Source organism: Papio anubis, chromosome 7 (assembly GCF_008728515.1).
Source record: "Papio anubis isolate 15944 chromosome 7, Panubis1.0, whole genome shotgun sequence".
NCBI lineage: Eukaryota > Metazoa > Chordata > Mammalia > Primates > Cercopithecidae > Papio > Papio anubis.
In genome coordinates, this window is record NC_044982.1 from 3,632,866 (window position 1) to 3,650,049 (window position 17,184).

Consider the following 17,184-nt stretch of genomic DNA (forward strand, 5'->3'; position numbering starts at 1 on the left):
CTGCAGTGCCACAGTGAGCATCTCAGGGTTATCTCCTCATCCCTCCAGCTCATCTCAAGTGGCTTCTTATCAAGGGTTGACACTTGTAACATCAAGAAATTAAATTTTAAACTCATTCTTGATCTATTATAAACTATTTTTCTCATTAAAATGTAGTATAAGTGGAAAATGTTTAGATACCCATAGTTGTGGCAAGATACTGCCACAACTTTACTAGACAACAGTCTAGTAAACATGTAAGCAAAGCAGGATTCAAAAGAATTTACTAAAGTATTAATTTATTAGTTCAAATACACTGTATCCAAAGATGTATTGCTCTTCACCATTCTAGTATTCTTAGAAAAGTTACATACAAAACAAATACAATCTACAGAGTACATAAGATGTAGACCATATTAGAGTCAGGAATAAGCACATGTAATTGTACTTCATACATTTAAGGAAATAATTTGTCTGAAATATAATTTGTTTTGCTATTAGAAAATTAAGAAGCCACAGAAAGCATTTTAATGATCTCCAAAACATATACTCTGTACATAGAATATTCATATATATATGTTGATATAAGTGTTGCAATATATAAACATATATATACACATACACAGAGAGAATGAATGATACTACGTACGACAGAACAGGGGAGGCTCAGTCTTGCTAGAGACTAAAGCAAAGGAAGGCACAGTCATTCTTACTCTTTGGCTGTTCTCTTCCTCAGAAAATACTAAGATGCCAATCTCTCTGTACTGACTTCATAATAATGTATTGGTGCTACGTAAAATATAAAATACTGTAATTGTAACATATACTGCCTCTTGATAGTTTTAAAGATACATATATTTAAATGAAAACTTGGTTCCATTCACTAGCAATCTCAGATGTGTTAAAAAATAAACAACAACAAAACACCAGATGCAGATTTCTCACACTACATGTGTGGCAGCAGCAGAGACGCCCTCCCCACGCTGTTCTCTGGGAGGTATGCTCTCTATGAGCTGTGCTCCATTTTGCGTCTGTCCCCAGCTGGGGTCAGAGTCAGCACAGACATGTATATCAAATGCATTTATGGATACACACGTGTGTGATCATTATGGCTGTGTACTGACACACACGCTGTTGAAACTATGCTCAGTTTGATATTCGCTTATATTCAGGTAACAGCGAAAATTTCCGTAACAATCTATCTGAAAACCCCACCAAACGTCAAGCCTGTCTGTTGCGTTACTAGCTGGTTTGGATGTAGCACTTCTCTTAATGTATTAACTTCCACCTCAGCGCAGTGTCTCCCTGCAGTCTCAAAACACCACCAACTGGAAAGCGAGCATCCCGCCTGCTGCACGTGGCTTTCGTCACCTAGGCAACAGGGTGTTTCAGTTTCATGACGAAGAATAAGGAGTCCAGAGCTTGCATGTTAAAATGTTAATATAATAACTTTCTCTCATGGCAGAATGTCAGTGACTGGGAAGGACAAATGTCGGATACTGACCTGAAAAACGCAGCCATAGCGCTTAAAACTACAGGTGCTGGGGGCATTGACACACTCTGACAAGTGTGCACTCAACTGCAACGGGAAAGAGACGTGAGTTGTGGCACAAACGTTTGCATGAAAATGTTCAAACATATTAGGGCACAGATAGCATCTGGGCTGTACTATTAAGAATGGTGTTTATCGCTACAGGTGTGTATATATCATCTCTGCCTAGACTTTTATGCAGTAAATATACGGTCTAGTCACGTGTATACACATATACGCCAATATACAAGAATACATTTACTATAACATTTCTTAAACTTGTAGTTTCTTTAGAACAAATTGTTCAAAATGTGACATGCCATCTGTAGTGCCAGAATTTAAAAAAGAAAGAAAAAACATAAACTGAAATGCACATTTAAAGACCATAAACAAAAATTGCATGAAAACACAAAAAAATAGAAAGCATTCAGAATGCAACTGGGTCACACACCTAATATACGGTACACAAAAATAAATATATTTTCAAAGCAAGCTTACACAATATACCATTACTCATAATACTTGAGATAAGTGCAGATGAGTTTTTCCTTCATCTGAAAAGACTTTTTCCCTCTGTAAGGGCCAGAAACTCAGGTAGCTTTTCAAAGACCTCTAAGATCAGTCTAGCAATAGAATCTTAATACTGTCACCTCTAATTGATGGCAGGAAATTTAGGTGGGGCTGGGAGCAGATAACTCATTTTGCAAGAAAAAAGTCCCTTGCTCAGCTCAAATGCTGGTGAGTCATCAAATAAAAATCACTTATGATGCCCTAACAAGAGAAAAGGGAATGGAAAAGATTACATTTTAAGGAGTTAGGCTAATACAAATGAGGTATAGTTTGGTCTTTTTTTTTCTTTATCATGCCCCAAGACTGAGCAGAAGTTTTGCCTTTTATTGAAGAAATTCCCATCAGGAAACTCTAGGGATAGATCTTCACAGAACACAGACTCTCCTTGGGAGGAGGGTGTGTGGGTGCAGCAGTGGGTGCAGCAGCTGGAAGGTGTCTTTCTGTGTGCCAGCACGCATGTGTTCCCAAGGCCTCACAAAGCACGTCCTCCTGGAGGATGCAGCTAAGTTCTACAGCTTCTCAGTCTACCAGGACAAAGGCGGTCCTTCCCTCTAGGTGGATATTTACAACAGAGGGGAAAATGGATCCCTGCTGCGAAAGCTAAGGAGGAGGGGCAGGGACTGAGGGGCCCATGTGGCCACCGCTAGGGTTAACCTTCAAGGAAGGTCTCAGAGCCAGGGCAGAGTCAAGGCGGTAGGAACCTGGCAGCCTGATGCCCTTGCTGCTCCTTGGAACCCAGATCGGCTGTCCCTGCAGGAAGCGCCCACAAGGCACGTGACAGGTGACTGGCAGGGAAACGCAGTGTGAAGACTGCGCAGAACAAGGTTAATTTAAAAACTTAGAATGTATTCTTCCAGTGTCATTACTGCAATAACAAACCTGCATGTCAACACTATTACATGTTAAACCAGGGACACACTGGGCTTGATGCATGTTATTTTCAGTGTACTAGAATAAATTCGGTGTTGGACCTTTTTCTAAATTGGTTTTATCATCAGTATTCTGAGTCTTAGGGAATCTACAGGAGCTCTGGAATAGGGGCAGGAATAACCTATAGCTCAATAGCATCTTTCATCAGAAACCCAACAGAGATGCAGGTTTAACAATGTTTTAAAAAAATAAATTATTGGCCGGGTGTGGTGGCTCACGCCTGTAATCCCAGCACTTTGGGAGGCTGAGGCAGGCGGATCACGAGGTCAGGAGATCGAGACCATCCTGGCGAACACGGTGAAACCCTGTCTCTACTGAAAATACAAAAAAATTAGCCAGGCATGGTGGCGGGCGCCTGTAGTCCCAGCTTCTAGGGAGATTGAGGCAGGAGAATGGCATTAACCCGGGAGGTGGCGGAGCTTGCAGTGAGCAGAGATCACGCCACTGCACTCCAGCCTGGGCGACAGAGCGAGACTCCATCTCAAAAAGAAAATAAAAAATAAAAATAAATAACAAAACTAAAAATAAAATAAATAAATAAATAATTGGCTGGGTGCAGTGGCTCACACCTGTAATCCCAGCACTTTAGGAGGCTGAGGCAGGCGGATCACGAGGTCAGGAGATCGAGACCATCCTAACTTGGTGAAACCCCATCTCTACAAAAAATACAAAAAATTAGCCAAGCGTGGCGGCGGGCGCCTGTAGTCCCAGCTACTCGGGAGGCTGAGGCAGGAGAATGGCGTAAAGCCGGGAGGCAGAGCTTGCAGTGAGCTGAGATCCGGCCACTGCACTCCAGCCTGGGCGACAGAGCAAGACTCCGTCTCAAAAAAAAAAAATTATTTCAACAGCACGCACTCTTTAAACATTAACAGAGGATCGTCCAGTTGTGGCAATAATTTACATGTATTTTTCCCCAGTTCCTCCCAGGGGCACATTCAGGGCCCAGAGGCCACTGTCATCAGGCGAGACTGTGCCCTGACCCTCAGCTTCAAGGTCCTGGGAGGGCACACCTTGGGGGAGAGTGGCTCTCTGGGCCCTCCTGTACCCCAAGTCCCTGACCCTAGCCCCACATGGGCCCTCTTGCTCAGTCAGGGGCATGCGAGGCTAGTTATTCCTGCTGCTACCCTGTATCTATTAATAAAATTTCAGTCTGTTGAAAAATGCTGAGGTGAGCAGGTGAGCCGGCTCCTTAGATCAGGGTACCACACATCCAGGGAGCCCAGGGTAGCCCCAGATGACTCCCAGAATACTAACTAAAGGAGCTCCAGGTAAGGACAGATGCAGAAACATTAAGAATCCTTGAAATTTTCCCAACTGGACATATCCTGATCAAGTGAAGTCAATGCAAAATCTACCTATCTCAAAGAGAGTGCCAAGGGCAATGTGAGACGCGCAACCCTTGGGGGAGGCCACGCGGGGCCCTTCTGGAGGCCCTAAAATGTGGGAGCTGTCCTCCACCCAGCATGTGTGAGCAAAATGGTTCTGAAGTGTCTCTAATTCATGTTCTTGAGATATCTAACAGCAATTACTATTCTATAGAGTTAAAATTGCTTTAAAAACCCCTTGTCACCTTTGCTTGTACTGTATATAAAATATTCCCATTTTCTTAATGCTTCACAATCTTTGCTCTGAATTTACCACACTGTAGTTTTGTTTTGTTTTGTTTTTGAGATGGAGTTTCGCTCTTGTTGCCCAGGCTGGAGTGCAGTAGTGCGATCTCGGCTCAGTGCAACCTCCGCCTCCTGGGTTCAAATGATTCTCCTGCCTTAGACTCCTGAATAGCTGGGATTACAGGTGTGCACCACCACGCCCGGCTAGTTTTTATATTTTTAGCAGAGACGAGGTTTCAGCATGTTGGCCAGTCTGGTTTTGAACTCCTGATCTCAGGTGACCCACCCGCCGAGGCCTCCAAAAGTGCTGGGATTACAGGTGTGAGCCACTGCACCCGACCCTACACCGTAGCTTTTGACTGCTTGCTTCTGACTTCCAAAAAATGGTGTAAGGCTTTTTGCTGCGGTTTTTATTTTTCTGGCTATACACATGACTCTCATGAACCGGGAAAACGTGAGGCTTTGGCTATGCAGGGAAGGGGACCCAGGCACGCAGCCCTGAGGGCTTCACAGGCTCCCGGCCGGGCCCGGCCGCCCCTACCTCGCTCCTCAGGAGAGTCTGGACGCTGCATTTGTGAGGGCAGGATACCACCACGCAGGGACAGTCGGTGTCCTCATGTTTCTACAGAGAGAGAAAGTACTGTCAACTTTAAACATACAACCTGTCTTCCTTCAGTCCCGCTGGGATCCCAACGGGGCCCCCAGGAATGGCTCTGCTCACCATCACTGTCCCCTAAGCTACGGCACTCACGTTACGTACGGCTGAGTCATTATTGTCACAGAGTGTGAGTGTCTCAGGACATCACAGGTATCTCCAAAGATCTGGTCAGATCTGACCAGTGAGGGCGGCTTGCCTCAGACCAGTCTGCTGGTGGGGGCCTCGCCACAAGGGCTTCCACTTAGCACGTCTCCTCTGTGCCAGAGCTGCTTCTGGTTCACACAGCCCCTAACGTGCAATGCTCAGGGAGGCATGGCCACTCACATAGCACTCACAGCACAGGTGGACAGCGGAGCTGGGGACACAGCTGGTGTCTGCCTCTGCTGGTTGAGAGACGGAGGGTTTCCCTTGGCCTCTCAGTTTGGAGTCCGGAAATAATGCTTCCCAAGTACGTGAGAGCAGCATGACCTACTGAGTATTTACATTACTCACCTAGAACCTTAATCTAGATTATTTTTAGTCCATGGAAAATTGGGATAAGTTTTGGGTTAGGCCTTCTCTAATAGCACACACTTCATGTTTGCTGAGGCTGGATGATGGCGACTGTTAAGCCCAATCCCACGGGCACCTGCTGGGTGCCTGTCCACGAGCAGAGCAAGGGCAAGGACTCCCCACAAGGAAATCAACTGCAGGGCCCCTGGGGAGAGACTAACGAGGCAGAGCCAGAGATGGAGCCATGCTGAACAGTCCCTGCTGAGCAGGAAGACTGTGGCAGCGGCTTCCCAGTGGCCATGGGATGCCTCAATCCTCCCCCCATCCATCTTTTCAGGTCCTCTTTTGGCCTTCAGTTATGTTGCTGTTCCACTGAAGGAATTGGGGAGGCATTTGCTGAAAGCCAGAGTCTGACTGGCGGGTCTGAGGGCCGAGGAAGGCAGCAGCCCACTCGAGGGAAGCTCATCCTCAAAACGTAGTTGCTCCTCTCCCCCAGGAGCTTGCTTTCCTCCGCAGGTTTCTAAGGCCCCACTCTGCAGGCACCCACGGTGGTTCTGTGGCAGAATAGGGATGGGGCTCAGGGCAGGGAGGCTGAGGAAGAAGGGGGTGGAGGGCAGCACTGTGGCCAGGGAAGAGGAGGCCAATCAATATCTTTCTGTGTTTAACTTCCAACAAGCCCACACCAATCTACACTCCCAGTATCGTGGGGATGCATGTTTCCACACCCTTGCCAATTCTATCGCACAATCTTTGGCAATCTGATAGGTAAAAAAATGGCGTAAGTGGGACCTGCAATTCTTTAGTAATGTGTGGTTAAGCACATTATATATATGTATGTGTGTGTGTGTGTGTGTGTGTGTGTGTGTTTCAAGATGGAGTCTCACTCTGTTGCCCAAGTTGAAGTGCAGTGGTGTGATCTCGCCTCACAGCAACCTCCGCCTCCTGGGTTCAAGCAATTCTCCTACCTCAGCCTCCGGAGGAGCTGGGACTACAGGTGCATGTCACCATACCCAGCTAATTTTTTGTATTTTTAGTAGAGGAGGGGTTTCACCGTGTTGGCGAGTTGGCCAGGCTGGTCTTGAACTCCTGACCTCAAATGATCCACCCACCTTGGCCTCCCAAAGTGCTGGGATTACAGGTGTGAGCCACTGTGCCCAGTCTTAAGCATATTTTTGATATTAATCATTTCTATTTCTTTTCCTGTGAACTGCCTTTTCACAGCTTTTGACCACTACAGTGAGTTGAATAATGTCCTACAAAATTCACGTCTATCTGGAACCTCAGAATGTGACCTTATTTGAAAAAAAGATTTCTGAAGATGTCGTCAGTTAAGACGAAGACACCCTGGCATGGGGCAGACCCTAAATATAAAGAGTGCCACCCTTAGAAGAGGTGGGCACAGGCACTAGGAACACGGCACGTGAACATGGGGGCAGAGGTCGGAGCGGTGCAGCCATGAGCCAAGGAAGGCCAAGGACTGCTGGTGGCTCCAGAAACTGACAGGGGCAGGAAAGCCTTCTTCCCTACAGTTGTCAGAGACAGCAGGGCCTTGGTTTTGCATTTCCAGATCCAGAACTATGACAGGATAAATTTGTTTTTGCAAGCCACCAACTTGGGATTACTTTGTTACAGCAGCCAAAGGAAAATAACACATTCATTAAAAAAAAAAAAAAGCCCTGAATCTTCTGCTGATTTTTTTCATTTGCCTATAAATGAAATCAGTCCTATCTATGAAATTAAATGTAATTCTGATACACACAAGCATGTATGTGCACACATGTGTGAGTTGAAAAGCACAGGCCGGGTGCGGTAGTCCAGCACTTTGGGAGGCCAAGGCAGGCGGATTACCTGGGGGCAGGAGTTTGAAACCAGCCTGGCCAACATGGTGAAATCCCGTTGCTACTGAAAATATAAAAATTAGCCGGGCGTGGTGGCAGGCACCTGTAATCCCAGCTACCTGTGAGGCTGAGGCAGGAGATTTGCTTGAACCTGGAGGCGAAGGTTACAGTGAGCCGAGATCGTGCCACCGCACTCCAGCCTGGACAACAGAGTGAGACACTGTCTCAAAAAAGAAAAAAAAAAAAAAGCATAACTACATAGTGAACACCCATGAAGCCAATACCCAGGTCCAAGGGCATGACTGATAACATCCACCTACCTGCATCTACCTCTCCCATCTCACCCTCATCCTCCCACAAGGAGTACCCATTAAAAGCACAACCCTGAATTTTGTATTTCTGCTTCTAAAAAGGTTTCACTATACATATGTGTGCCAAATGAAACACTGTTTCATTTTGATTGTTTTTGAATTTTGTTAACATAGACTTCTATCATAGGAGTCTTTGGGACTTGGTTCAGTATTACACTTCTTAGACTAATCTGCCTATTGCAAATAACTGCAGGCCCCTAACTTTCACTACTGCATGACACATCTCCCTGTCATATAATAACACTGTAATATAATTTCCACCTGCTGATGGGTGCTCCAGCTGTTTCCAGATTTCTGCTGCTCTGTTCACACCTGGCCACATTTCCTGGTGTGTGTGTTTCTCCTACACATCCAGGAGAAAAACTGCTGGTTAACTGAGTGCCTGAATGTCCAACCTAGTAGGATACTGGCAATTAATTTCCACAGTGGTCAAACCTAGACTTCCACCACGTACGCTCTCCCATAGGGTGAGATCTTTATCACCCTGATCTTCACAAGTTAACAGAACTGTTTAAAGAATGATGGTCCAGAATTTCTAGACTAAATCCAGAAGGTTTGTTTCCTGACACTTTAAATTATGCTTACCTATAAATTTAAAAGGTAATAATAAAACTTGAAAATAGCTGGCATACTGTATATACCATAGTTTAAATGTAGAAAAGACATCCTTCTATGAACTGCAATGGTCCAGGGTTTTGACGTATCCTCAGCACATTTTACCAACATTTGATGTCGTGACACACCACAAAACATAGGGAGTGTAGGAGAATTCGAATGACCTGGGCTTCAGGTCTCCCTACATCAGGTCTGTTCTTCCTAGAAATAAACTCAGTGAAGGCCTAAGGGGAGGAGATTAAGGGTGTTCAAATTGAAAAAAAAACAAAATACGTGGGAATCAAATCACACCACTGAAAAGAGAGGTGGCCTAGGGCAAGTCACAGAACCAGGCCTGGAGCAAAGGCAGCAAACCAGCAACTGCTCTCCCCTTGTGGGGCTGAGAGGCAAGGGCAGACGCACTGGCAGGACCCCAAACACCCATGCTTGCTGAAATGACTGCAGGCCCTGAGAGAAGCTGACACCTTAAAATGCACTCTACTATCAACACTGCTCAAACGGTGTTCAACTTGTTTCATCTCAAGCATGTAGTGCAATTTATAAGGAATATTTATTTGCACAACTCAGGCCCCAAACTTGCTCATTATCATTCTGTGCTTTCCATCTATTCTCTTTCTCCCTTGTCTTTAGTTGACAAATTCAAGGCCCAGATCAAATGAAAGGCAACCTCCTCACTAAAGCCTTCCTTGACACTCAGGCTAAGCTATTATAACTGGTCCTTCCTTGTTGATATGTTATTAATATTATAGTCCCAGTACTTCCTATACTAACATGAATGAAACTGTGCATCTGGCTGTCTCTGTCATCAGAATGCAAACTGAAGGAGAGAGTGCAATTTATTCTCCTGTGTGTCCTGAGCAACCAGGGCAGGGTCTGGCGCCGTTCTGTGAATCTATATGCTTGTGCTTAAAACCTGACCTGTTATAGCCTCATCCGGTGTTCAGAGTCAGTTACTTATATGGTGTTTAACGGACATACGCTACGATTCCTTCTTAAACAAAAATCAGTTGTTGGATTCTATTCTGCAAATAAAGGTAACTGATTTTGGCAAGAAACAAAGTATAACTTTGACAGCTATATATTTATTTTAAGTTCCAGGGTACATGTGCAAGATGTGCTGGTTTGTTACACACAGGTAAATGTGTGCCATGGTGGTTTGCTGCACAGATCAACCCATCACCTAGGTATTAAGCCCAGCATCCATTAGCTATTCTTCCTGATGCTCTCCCTCTCCTAACACCACAGGCCCCAGCGTGTGTTGATCCCCCGAATGTGTCTATGTGTTCTCATTGTTCAGATCCTTCTTATAAGTGAGAACATGTGGTGTTTGTTTCTCTGTTCCTGTGTTAGTTTGCTAACGTCTTCCAGCTCCATCCACGTCCCTGCAAAGTAGATGATCTCCTTCCTTTTTTGTTGTTGTTGTTGAGACGGAGTCTTGCTCTGTCACCCAGGATGAAGTGCAGTGGCGCAATCTCAGCTCACTGCAACCTCCACTTCCCGGGTTCAAGTGATTCTCCTGTCTCAGCCTCCCCAGTAGTTGGGATTACAGGCATGTGTTACCATGCCCAGCTAATTTTTGTATTTTTAGTAGAGATGGGTTTTACCATGTTGGCCAGGCTGGTCTTGAACTCCTGACCTCAGGTGATCCACCCGCCTCGGCCTCCCAAAAGTGCTGGGATTACAGGTGTGAGTCACTGTACCTGGTGGAACTCCTTTTTTGTTTTTCTGGTTTTTTTTAGACAGAGTTTATCGCTCTTGTTGCCAAGCTGGAGTGCATAATCTTGGCTCACTGAAACTTCCGCCTCCTGAGTTCAAACGATTCTCCTGCCTCAGCCTCCCAAGTAGCTGGGATTACAGGCATCCGCCACCATACCCAGCTCTTTTTTTTTTTTTTTGAGACAGAGTCTCGCTCTGTCCCCCAGGCTGGAGTGCAGTGGCGCGATCTCAGCTCACTGCAAGCTCCGCCTCCTGGGTTCACACCTTTCTCCTGCCTCAGCCTCCCGAGTAGCTGGGACTACAGGCACCTGCCACCACGCCCAGCTAATTTTTTGTATTTTGTTTAGTAGAGACGGGGTTTCACTGTGTTAGCCAGGATGGTCTCGATCTCCTGACCTGGTGATCCTCCCACCTCAGTCTCCCAAAGTGCTGGGATTACAGGCGTGAGCCACCGCTCCCGGCCTCGTTTTGTTTTTTTAATAGAGATAGGGTTTCTCCATTTTGGTCAGGCTGGTCTCCAACTTCCAACCTCAGGTGATTCACCCACCTCGGCCTCCCAAAGTGCTTCGATTACAGGCGTGAGCCACCGTGCCCAGCTGATCTCCTTCTTTTTATGGATACATAGTATTGCATGATATATATGTACCACATTTTCTTAATCCAGTCTATCACTGATGGGCATTTAGGTTGATTCCATGTCTTTGCTATTGTGAATACTGCTTCAATGAACATACATGTGCATGTATCCTTATAATAGAATGATTTATATTCCTTTGGGTATAAACCCAGTAATGGGATTGCTGGGTCAAATGGTATTTCTGCCTCTAGATCTTTGAGGAATCGCCACACTGTCTTCCACAATGGTTGAACTAATTTACACTCCCACCAACAGTGTAAAAGCGTTCCTTTTTTCTGCAGCCTCGCCAGCATGTTGTTTTTTTGACTTTTTAATAACTGCCATTCTGACTGGCATGAGATAGCAACATATTAACATACGCAAAGCCTGAAGTCTTGTTCATTAGGCATATGTCTCATTCACTGAAATTTAACAACTGGAGGAATTATTATTTTCGTTCTAGAGATGGGGTCTCACTTTGTTGCCCAGGCTGGTCTTGAACTCCTGGCCTCAAGCAATCCTCCTGCTTTGGCCTTCCAGAGTCCTGGGATTATAGGCATGAGCCATCATGCACAGCCTGGAGGAATTACTTGACCACGAAAAAACACTATTGCTATTTTCCAAAGGGGAGGGCACAGTTCTTAAAAGTTCTTTTTTTTGAGACAGGGTCTCACTCTGTCACCCAGGCTGAGTGCAGTGGTGCGATTATGGCTTACTACCAGTCTCAACCTCCCTGGCTCAAGTAATCTTCCTACCTCAGCCTCCTGAGTAGCTAGAACTACAGGTATGCTTTAGCACACCCGCTAAATTTTTATTTTTTATAGAGGCAGAGTCTTGCTACGTTGCCCATGCTGGTCTCCAATTCTAAAGCTCAAGTGATCCTCCTGCTTCTGTCTCCCAAAGTGCCGGGCACACAGGTGTGAGCTACCACACCCGGCCTCAGGAGTTCTTAATAACTGGAAACATCTGAAGTACCACACAAGAAAAAAAGTTCACAATGGAAGAACGACATGGACACAGGAAAATCACAGAAAGCAAGGCAAATTGAGAGATTATAAAGTATTTAGTTGGTGCAAAGGAATTGCCGTTCTTGTCATTACTTTTAATGGCGAAAACTGCAATTACTTTTGCACCAACCTAAGAGGACTACATCTCATTTCATAGAGAAAAGCATAGGAAACTCTCCCTAAATTTTGGTCATTAGAGCTCCACAGCTGGGTGCAATGGCTCACGCCTATAATCCCAGCACTTTGGGAAGCCGAGATGGGCAGATGGCTTAAGCCCAGGAGCTTGAGACCAGCCTGGGCAATGTGGCAAGACCCTGTCTCTACAAGAAATAAAAAAAATAGCCAGGCATGGTAGCACGCACCTGTAGTTCTTGAGATGGGAGGATCAGTTGAACCTGGGAGGCAGAAGCTGCAGTGAGCTGAGATTGTGTCACTGCATTCCAGGCCTGGATGACAGAGTGAGACTCTGTCTCAAACAAAACAAAACAAACTATTCCACAATATCCACCAGGAACTAGATGATGGCCCACGCCCTGGCTGAGCTGCCCTGGTGCCCCCCTTCAGTCATTTCGTGGCCAAGCCCACCCCAGCCTCTCGGCAGCCTCTGAGAGAGTGCCCAGGCCCCCACGAGCTCTGTCCTCGTCTCCACTCACTCCAGCCCCATGATTCTGCGAACCACCAAACTCACCCACATCCGCAGCCTGCACGGCTCCATTCCCCATTCTCTCCCAAGCCCGTCACCCTCCACTCACTGGGCACCCCCTCAGCAGGACACCTAGGTTCTCCACACGCGCTGGGTGTCACCTTTACCTCACACCCCACCTGCCAGCCAATCCTACCGCCCCACCCTCAGGTGCACCCCAGTACAACCTTCCCCAACCCCAACAACACCAGGCCTTGCCCAGGGGCCCTCTCATCCCCCAGCTCTGGGCTGCCCAGTGGCTTTCCTCCCTCTCTGGCTGCCCCACTGTCCTCATACCCGGCCTGTGTTCCACACAGCTCCTCAACCCCATAGCCCTGCCAGTTGCCGCTTAGGGTCCACATGCTCCCTCACTGTCCCTTGACTGCCTCAGAGAGGCCAGTGCTGTCACCTCTCTTCCCTTGATGCCACCTGATTTTGATTCACAGAACTGATCACTACCTGATGTTACATATTTGTTAGTATTTTTTCCCACTAGAGGAGCCTCACCACTGAGTCCCCAGCTCCTGGAATGCAGCCCGGCACACAGTTGGTACCCAATAGGTGTTTGTTCAACAAATGGATTGTTTTTGAAGTGTCCTCCACCCCCAATATCTCTGCTTTCCTCTTTAATTCACCCACTCACCCACACACACACACACCCCCATTCACACCCCCACACACTCACCGATATTCACACTCACCCCCACACACTCACCCACATTCACACACCCACACACACACCCCCACACACTCACCCACATTCACACACTCACCCACACACACACTGTCACCCCCACGGAAATACACAATGCAAAACTGAGACAAAGTAACCAAAGTATGAGAAGCTCCCTCCAAGACAAACAGCTGCATTTCAATGCTGTAGGACAAATTAGCCTGTTATAAGTGACGGTTATGTCACAGAGCTGTAAAATCAGGCAATCTATCAACATTTTGAGGCAATTCCCTAGGACAAGTTAAAAATTTTACCTTTCTTGAATATTCATTTTTTAACACACTAAATGATAGTCAATCAAGGCAATGGAAAATGTTAACTACATAAATCAAAACAGGCAAAACAAAGCTTAATTCTGAAATAAAGTAAGATAAAAAGTGCTATTTATTCCTATCTTTTCTCTTTATTCCTATTAGAATAGTCATTAAGAAGCTGTACAGTGGAAGAAGTATATACGAGCTGAGTGGAAGGCCTGTGGAACGGATTATCTATGAGTTGAGTGGAAGGCCTGTGGAACGGATTATCTATGAGTTGAGCGGAAGGCCTGTGGAACGGATTATATATGAATTGAGCGGAAGGCCTGTGGAATGGGAAGACCCGCACCTGCAGCGCGATCATCGGAACCTGACTCTTGCAGTGGCTGCACGTGGCTTCCCGGTATTTACACGCCTTCTCCACGTGGTCTCGCAGGTCTTTCCTCAAGACCTTTTCTTTGCAGTCAGCACGTACACATGGAAGTTCTTCAAAATGGCAATCATTTTTTAAATGCACCTGTAAGACAGACCATTCAATGTTCTTAATTCGGAAAAAATCCTAAATCTGAAATACCAAATTCTAATCTCTATGCAATTAAACCATAAAGAAATGTTCTAACCTCCTGTTAGACCAGTTTTTCATAGCAAAGAGTAACAAATACGCCAAGAGACACTGAATTTCATATTCTACTTCATGATTACTCAAACTATATTGTTGTTGAAGAATTAAGTCAACTCTGCTTCCAGGAAAAATGAGTATCTGCTAAGAACTTTGTTTTATTCCAGTTCAAATAATTTTCTAAGCTAAAATATGGGACTAATTAAAAAAATAAGGAGTTATGTAGAATTTCATGGTGAAAAAAGGTTTTAATGGGCCTTCCAAAATTAAAATCCAATTCAGATTTTCTCTATTCTAAGTAGGGTGGGAGTGTTTAAAAACCAGTTGACAATTCCGCCAATGATGTCATAAAAATAACAACTTACACTCAAGTGGTTCTGACTGCTTTCCTATTTGGCTGTGTTTTGAAAAACTAATGTCAACATGGTCTTAAAGTGCCACATCCTACTGACCACTTAATCAGCTGGATGTAAGGGACTCGAATTCCTTCATGTAAAAGCTTCCAGTGTCCCTTTGCTACTCACCAGCAGATGTCCCAGCGTTAACTGCTCTGCACAACCTCTGCTTTCATTCCGACAATAGATCTGAAGAGCCAGAATTTCTCTCTTGCAGCAATTATCCTTAAACACCTGAAAATGAAAGGTCATTATTTTGGAGGATTAATATTTCTTAATCTCCACATGCTGCTACTCTGGACAAGGCAAAACCACTAAAAAAAAAAAAAAAAAAAAAAAACAAGAGAGCAACTCTTAAGTGAACTTCAGAAAGCATTAAGGACCATCTTGATTTCTAGAAGTAGAATGAAGAAGCCGCCCCTACTAAGAGACACAATTTAAATAACATTAACTGTTATCTTTTATTAGTTAAGCCAAAAGAAAATGGATTAGACTTAATAATTAAAGATCACTCTGCAGCATCTAAACGTCTTCTATTAACTCTGACATAATCTCAGGATGAGGGCACAGGAGGACCAGGTTCACATTCAGACTCTGGGGACTTCCAGGAGCCAGCACTGAGCAGGTGGCCATTATGGTGTGGCTGCCACCAGAGGACAAGAGCAGAACCAGACACAACTGAATACACTGTATAGATGGCTTGCTGGAGAAACGGAGAGACCACATAAGAGATCATATCTGGGGAATGATTTGTAAAACTGTTGGTTCTTTCTAAAGGTCATGCTGTTAAAACTCATTTTTCACCAAAAAAGCAGCATTAGCCTGTGGCTGAAAAACACTCTCTTAAAACATATATTGCAGTCTGAAGTTAGTCTAATAATGAAAACATTTCCCTTTGAAAATGAAAATGATGCTGGTCGTGGTGGCTCAAGCCTGGAATCCCAGCACTCTGGGAAACTGAGGTAGGAGGATTGCTTGAGCCCAGGAGTTTGAGACCAGCCTGGGCAACACAATGAGACCCTATCTCTACAAAAATTTTTTAAAAATTAGCTGGGTAGGGCAGCATGTGCCTGTAGTCTCTGCTACTCAGGAGGCTGAGGCAGGAGGACTGCTTTAGCCTGGGAGGTCGAGGATGCAGTGAGCCGTGATAGCACTGCTGCACTCCAGAATGGGGGACAGTGTGAGACCCCCATCTCTTTAACAAAAATAAAAAAGAAGAAAAGAAAAAATCTTTCAACTTTTAATTTTATTTTTCCCTTAGAAAACACATGTATTCTCATTCTTTTTTTTTTTTTTTAAGAGACAGGGTTGACTGGGCACAGTGGCTCACCCCTGTAATCCCAGCACTTTGGGAGGCCGAGGCGGGTGGATCACCTGAGGTTAGGAGTTCGAGACCAGCCTGGCCAACATGGAGAAACCCCCTCTCTACTAGAAATACAAAAGAAAAATAACCGGGTGTGGTGGCGGGCGCCTGTAGTCCCAGCTACTCAGGAGGCTGAGGCAGAAGAATTGCTTGAACCGGGAGGAGGACGTTGCAGTGAGCTGAGATCATGCCACTGTACTCCAGCCTGGGCAACAGACTGAGACTCCATCTCAGAAAGAGACAGGGTTTCACTCTATCACTCAGGCTGGAGTGCACTGGGGCAATCATGGCTCACTACAGCCTTAAACTCCCAGGCTCAAGCGATCCTCTCACCTCAGCCTCCTGAGTGGCTTGAACTACAGGTGCATGCCACCAAGCCCAGGTAACTTTTCAATTTTCATTTTTGTAGAGATGGGGTCTCCATATGCTGCCCAGTCTGGTCTCGAACTCCTGAGTCCAAATGATCCACCTGCCTCAGCTCCCAAAGTCCTGGGATCACAGGCATAAGGCACCATGCCCAGCTCCTTCTCACTCTAACAACACAATCTCCAACGTCTTAGTCCAAAGGTATTTCTAAGAAACTCCTGTCTGTTGATCTATGAAAGTAGAATAACAGGAGCTTAATATGGCTTTTTGAACTGCTAAGAGAAACAGAATCAATAGCTGTTAAGAGTTAAAACTAAACTAATTTGGAGCCAAAGCTTATCTTTCATAAACATGACTTAAAAAAAAAGAAGGTCATGACTTAAGATACTAAAGTCAACAGAACTTTGAAATGGAAAGGATCTGAGACTATTTACTCCAAATGTCTGTTTACAGATGAAGACCAGAGGCCCACCCACCCCTGGATGACCTGCTGATGGGTGGGGGTCTGGGTCACCCGGGGCCCAGACAGCTCCATTCTTTCCATGAGGGTCCACAACTTGAGTGAATCTCATTCATGATTATTTGATAAAACTAGCCATTTTTCTTCAGCTACTAATGTCATTAAAAAATAGGGATAATGATTCTGCATAACAAAACAGAAATACTAAAAAAAATCTCAGCCATCGTTGCGAGCTTCTCTCTCACTCACATGTTAGGCACATGTTAACAAGGCAGCCGGGTACCATGCTAGGACAAGGCACAGAGTGGAGGGGAGGGCTGTTTTTCCTCACAGGAACTAACCAAGTCTTCAGCAGTAGCAGGTAAACGCGGAGAAAGAA

General features: G+C 45.3%; 1 protein-coding gene across 10 annotated transcripts in view; it reads right to left on the minus strand.

Moving 5' to 3' along the window:
• TRAF3 (TNF receptor associated factor 3) overlaps window positions 1-17,184 on the minus strand; it is a 134,632-nt gene that overhangs the window by 20,665 nt on the left and 96,783 nt on the right. For 7 of the 10 annotated variants that reach the window (XM_009212302.4, XM_017961564.3, XM_031667788.1 and 4 more), the window contains 4 exons: window positions 14,746-14,850; window positions 13,952-14,119; window positions 5,162-5,242; window positions 1,484-1,558 (listed from right to left, as the gene is read on the minus strand). In XM_009212302.4, coding sequence (XP_009210566.3) covers window positions 1,484-1,558; window positions 5,162-5,242; window positions 13,952-14,119; window positions 14,746-14,850 — 429 coding nt within the window. The remainder of the gene's footprint in view (window positions 1-1,483; window positions 1,559-5,161; window positions 5,243-13,951; window positions 14,120-14,745; window positions 14,851-17,184) is intronic. The other 3 variants (XM_031667789.1, XM_031667790.1, XM_031667786.1) reach the window with 1 other exon arrangement.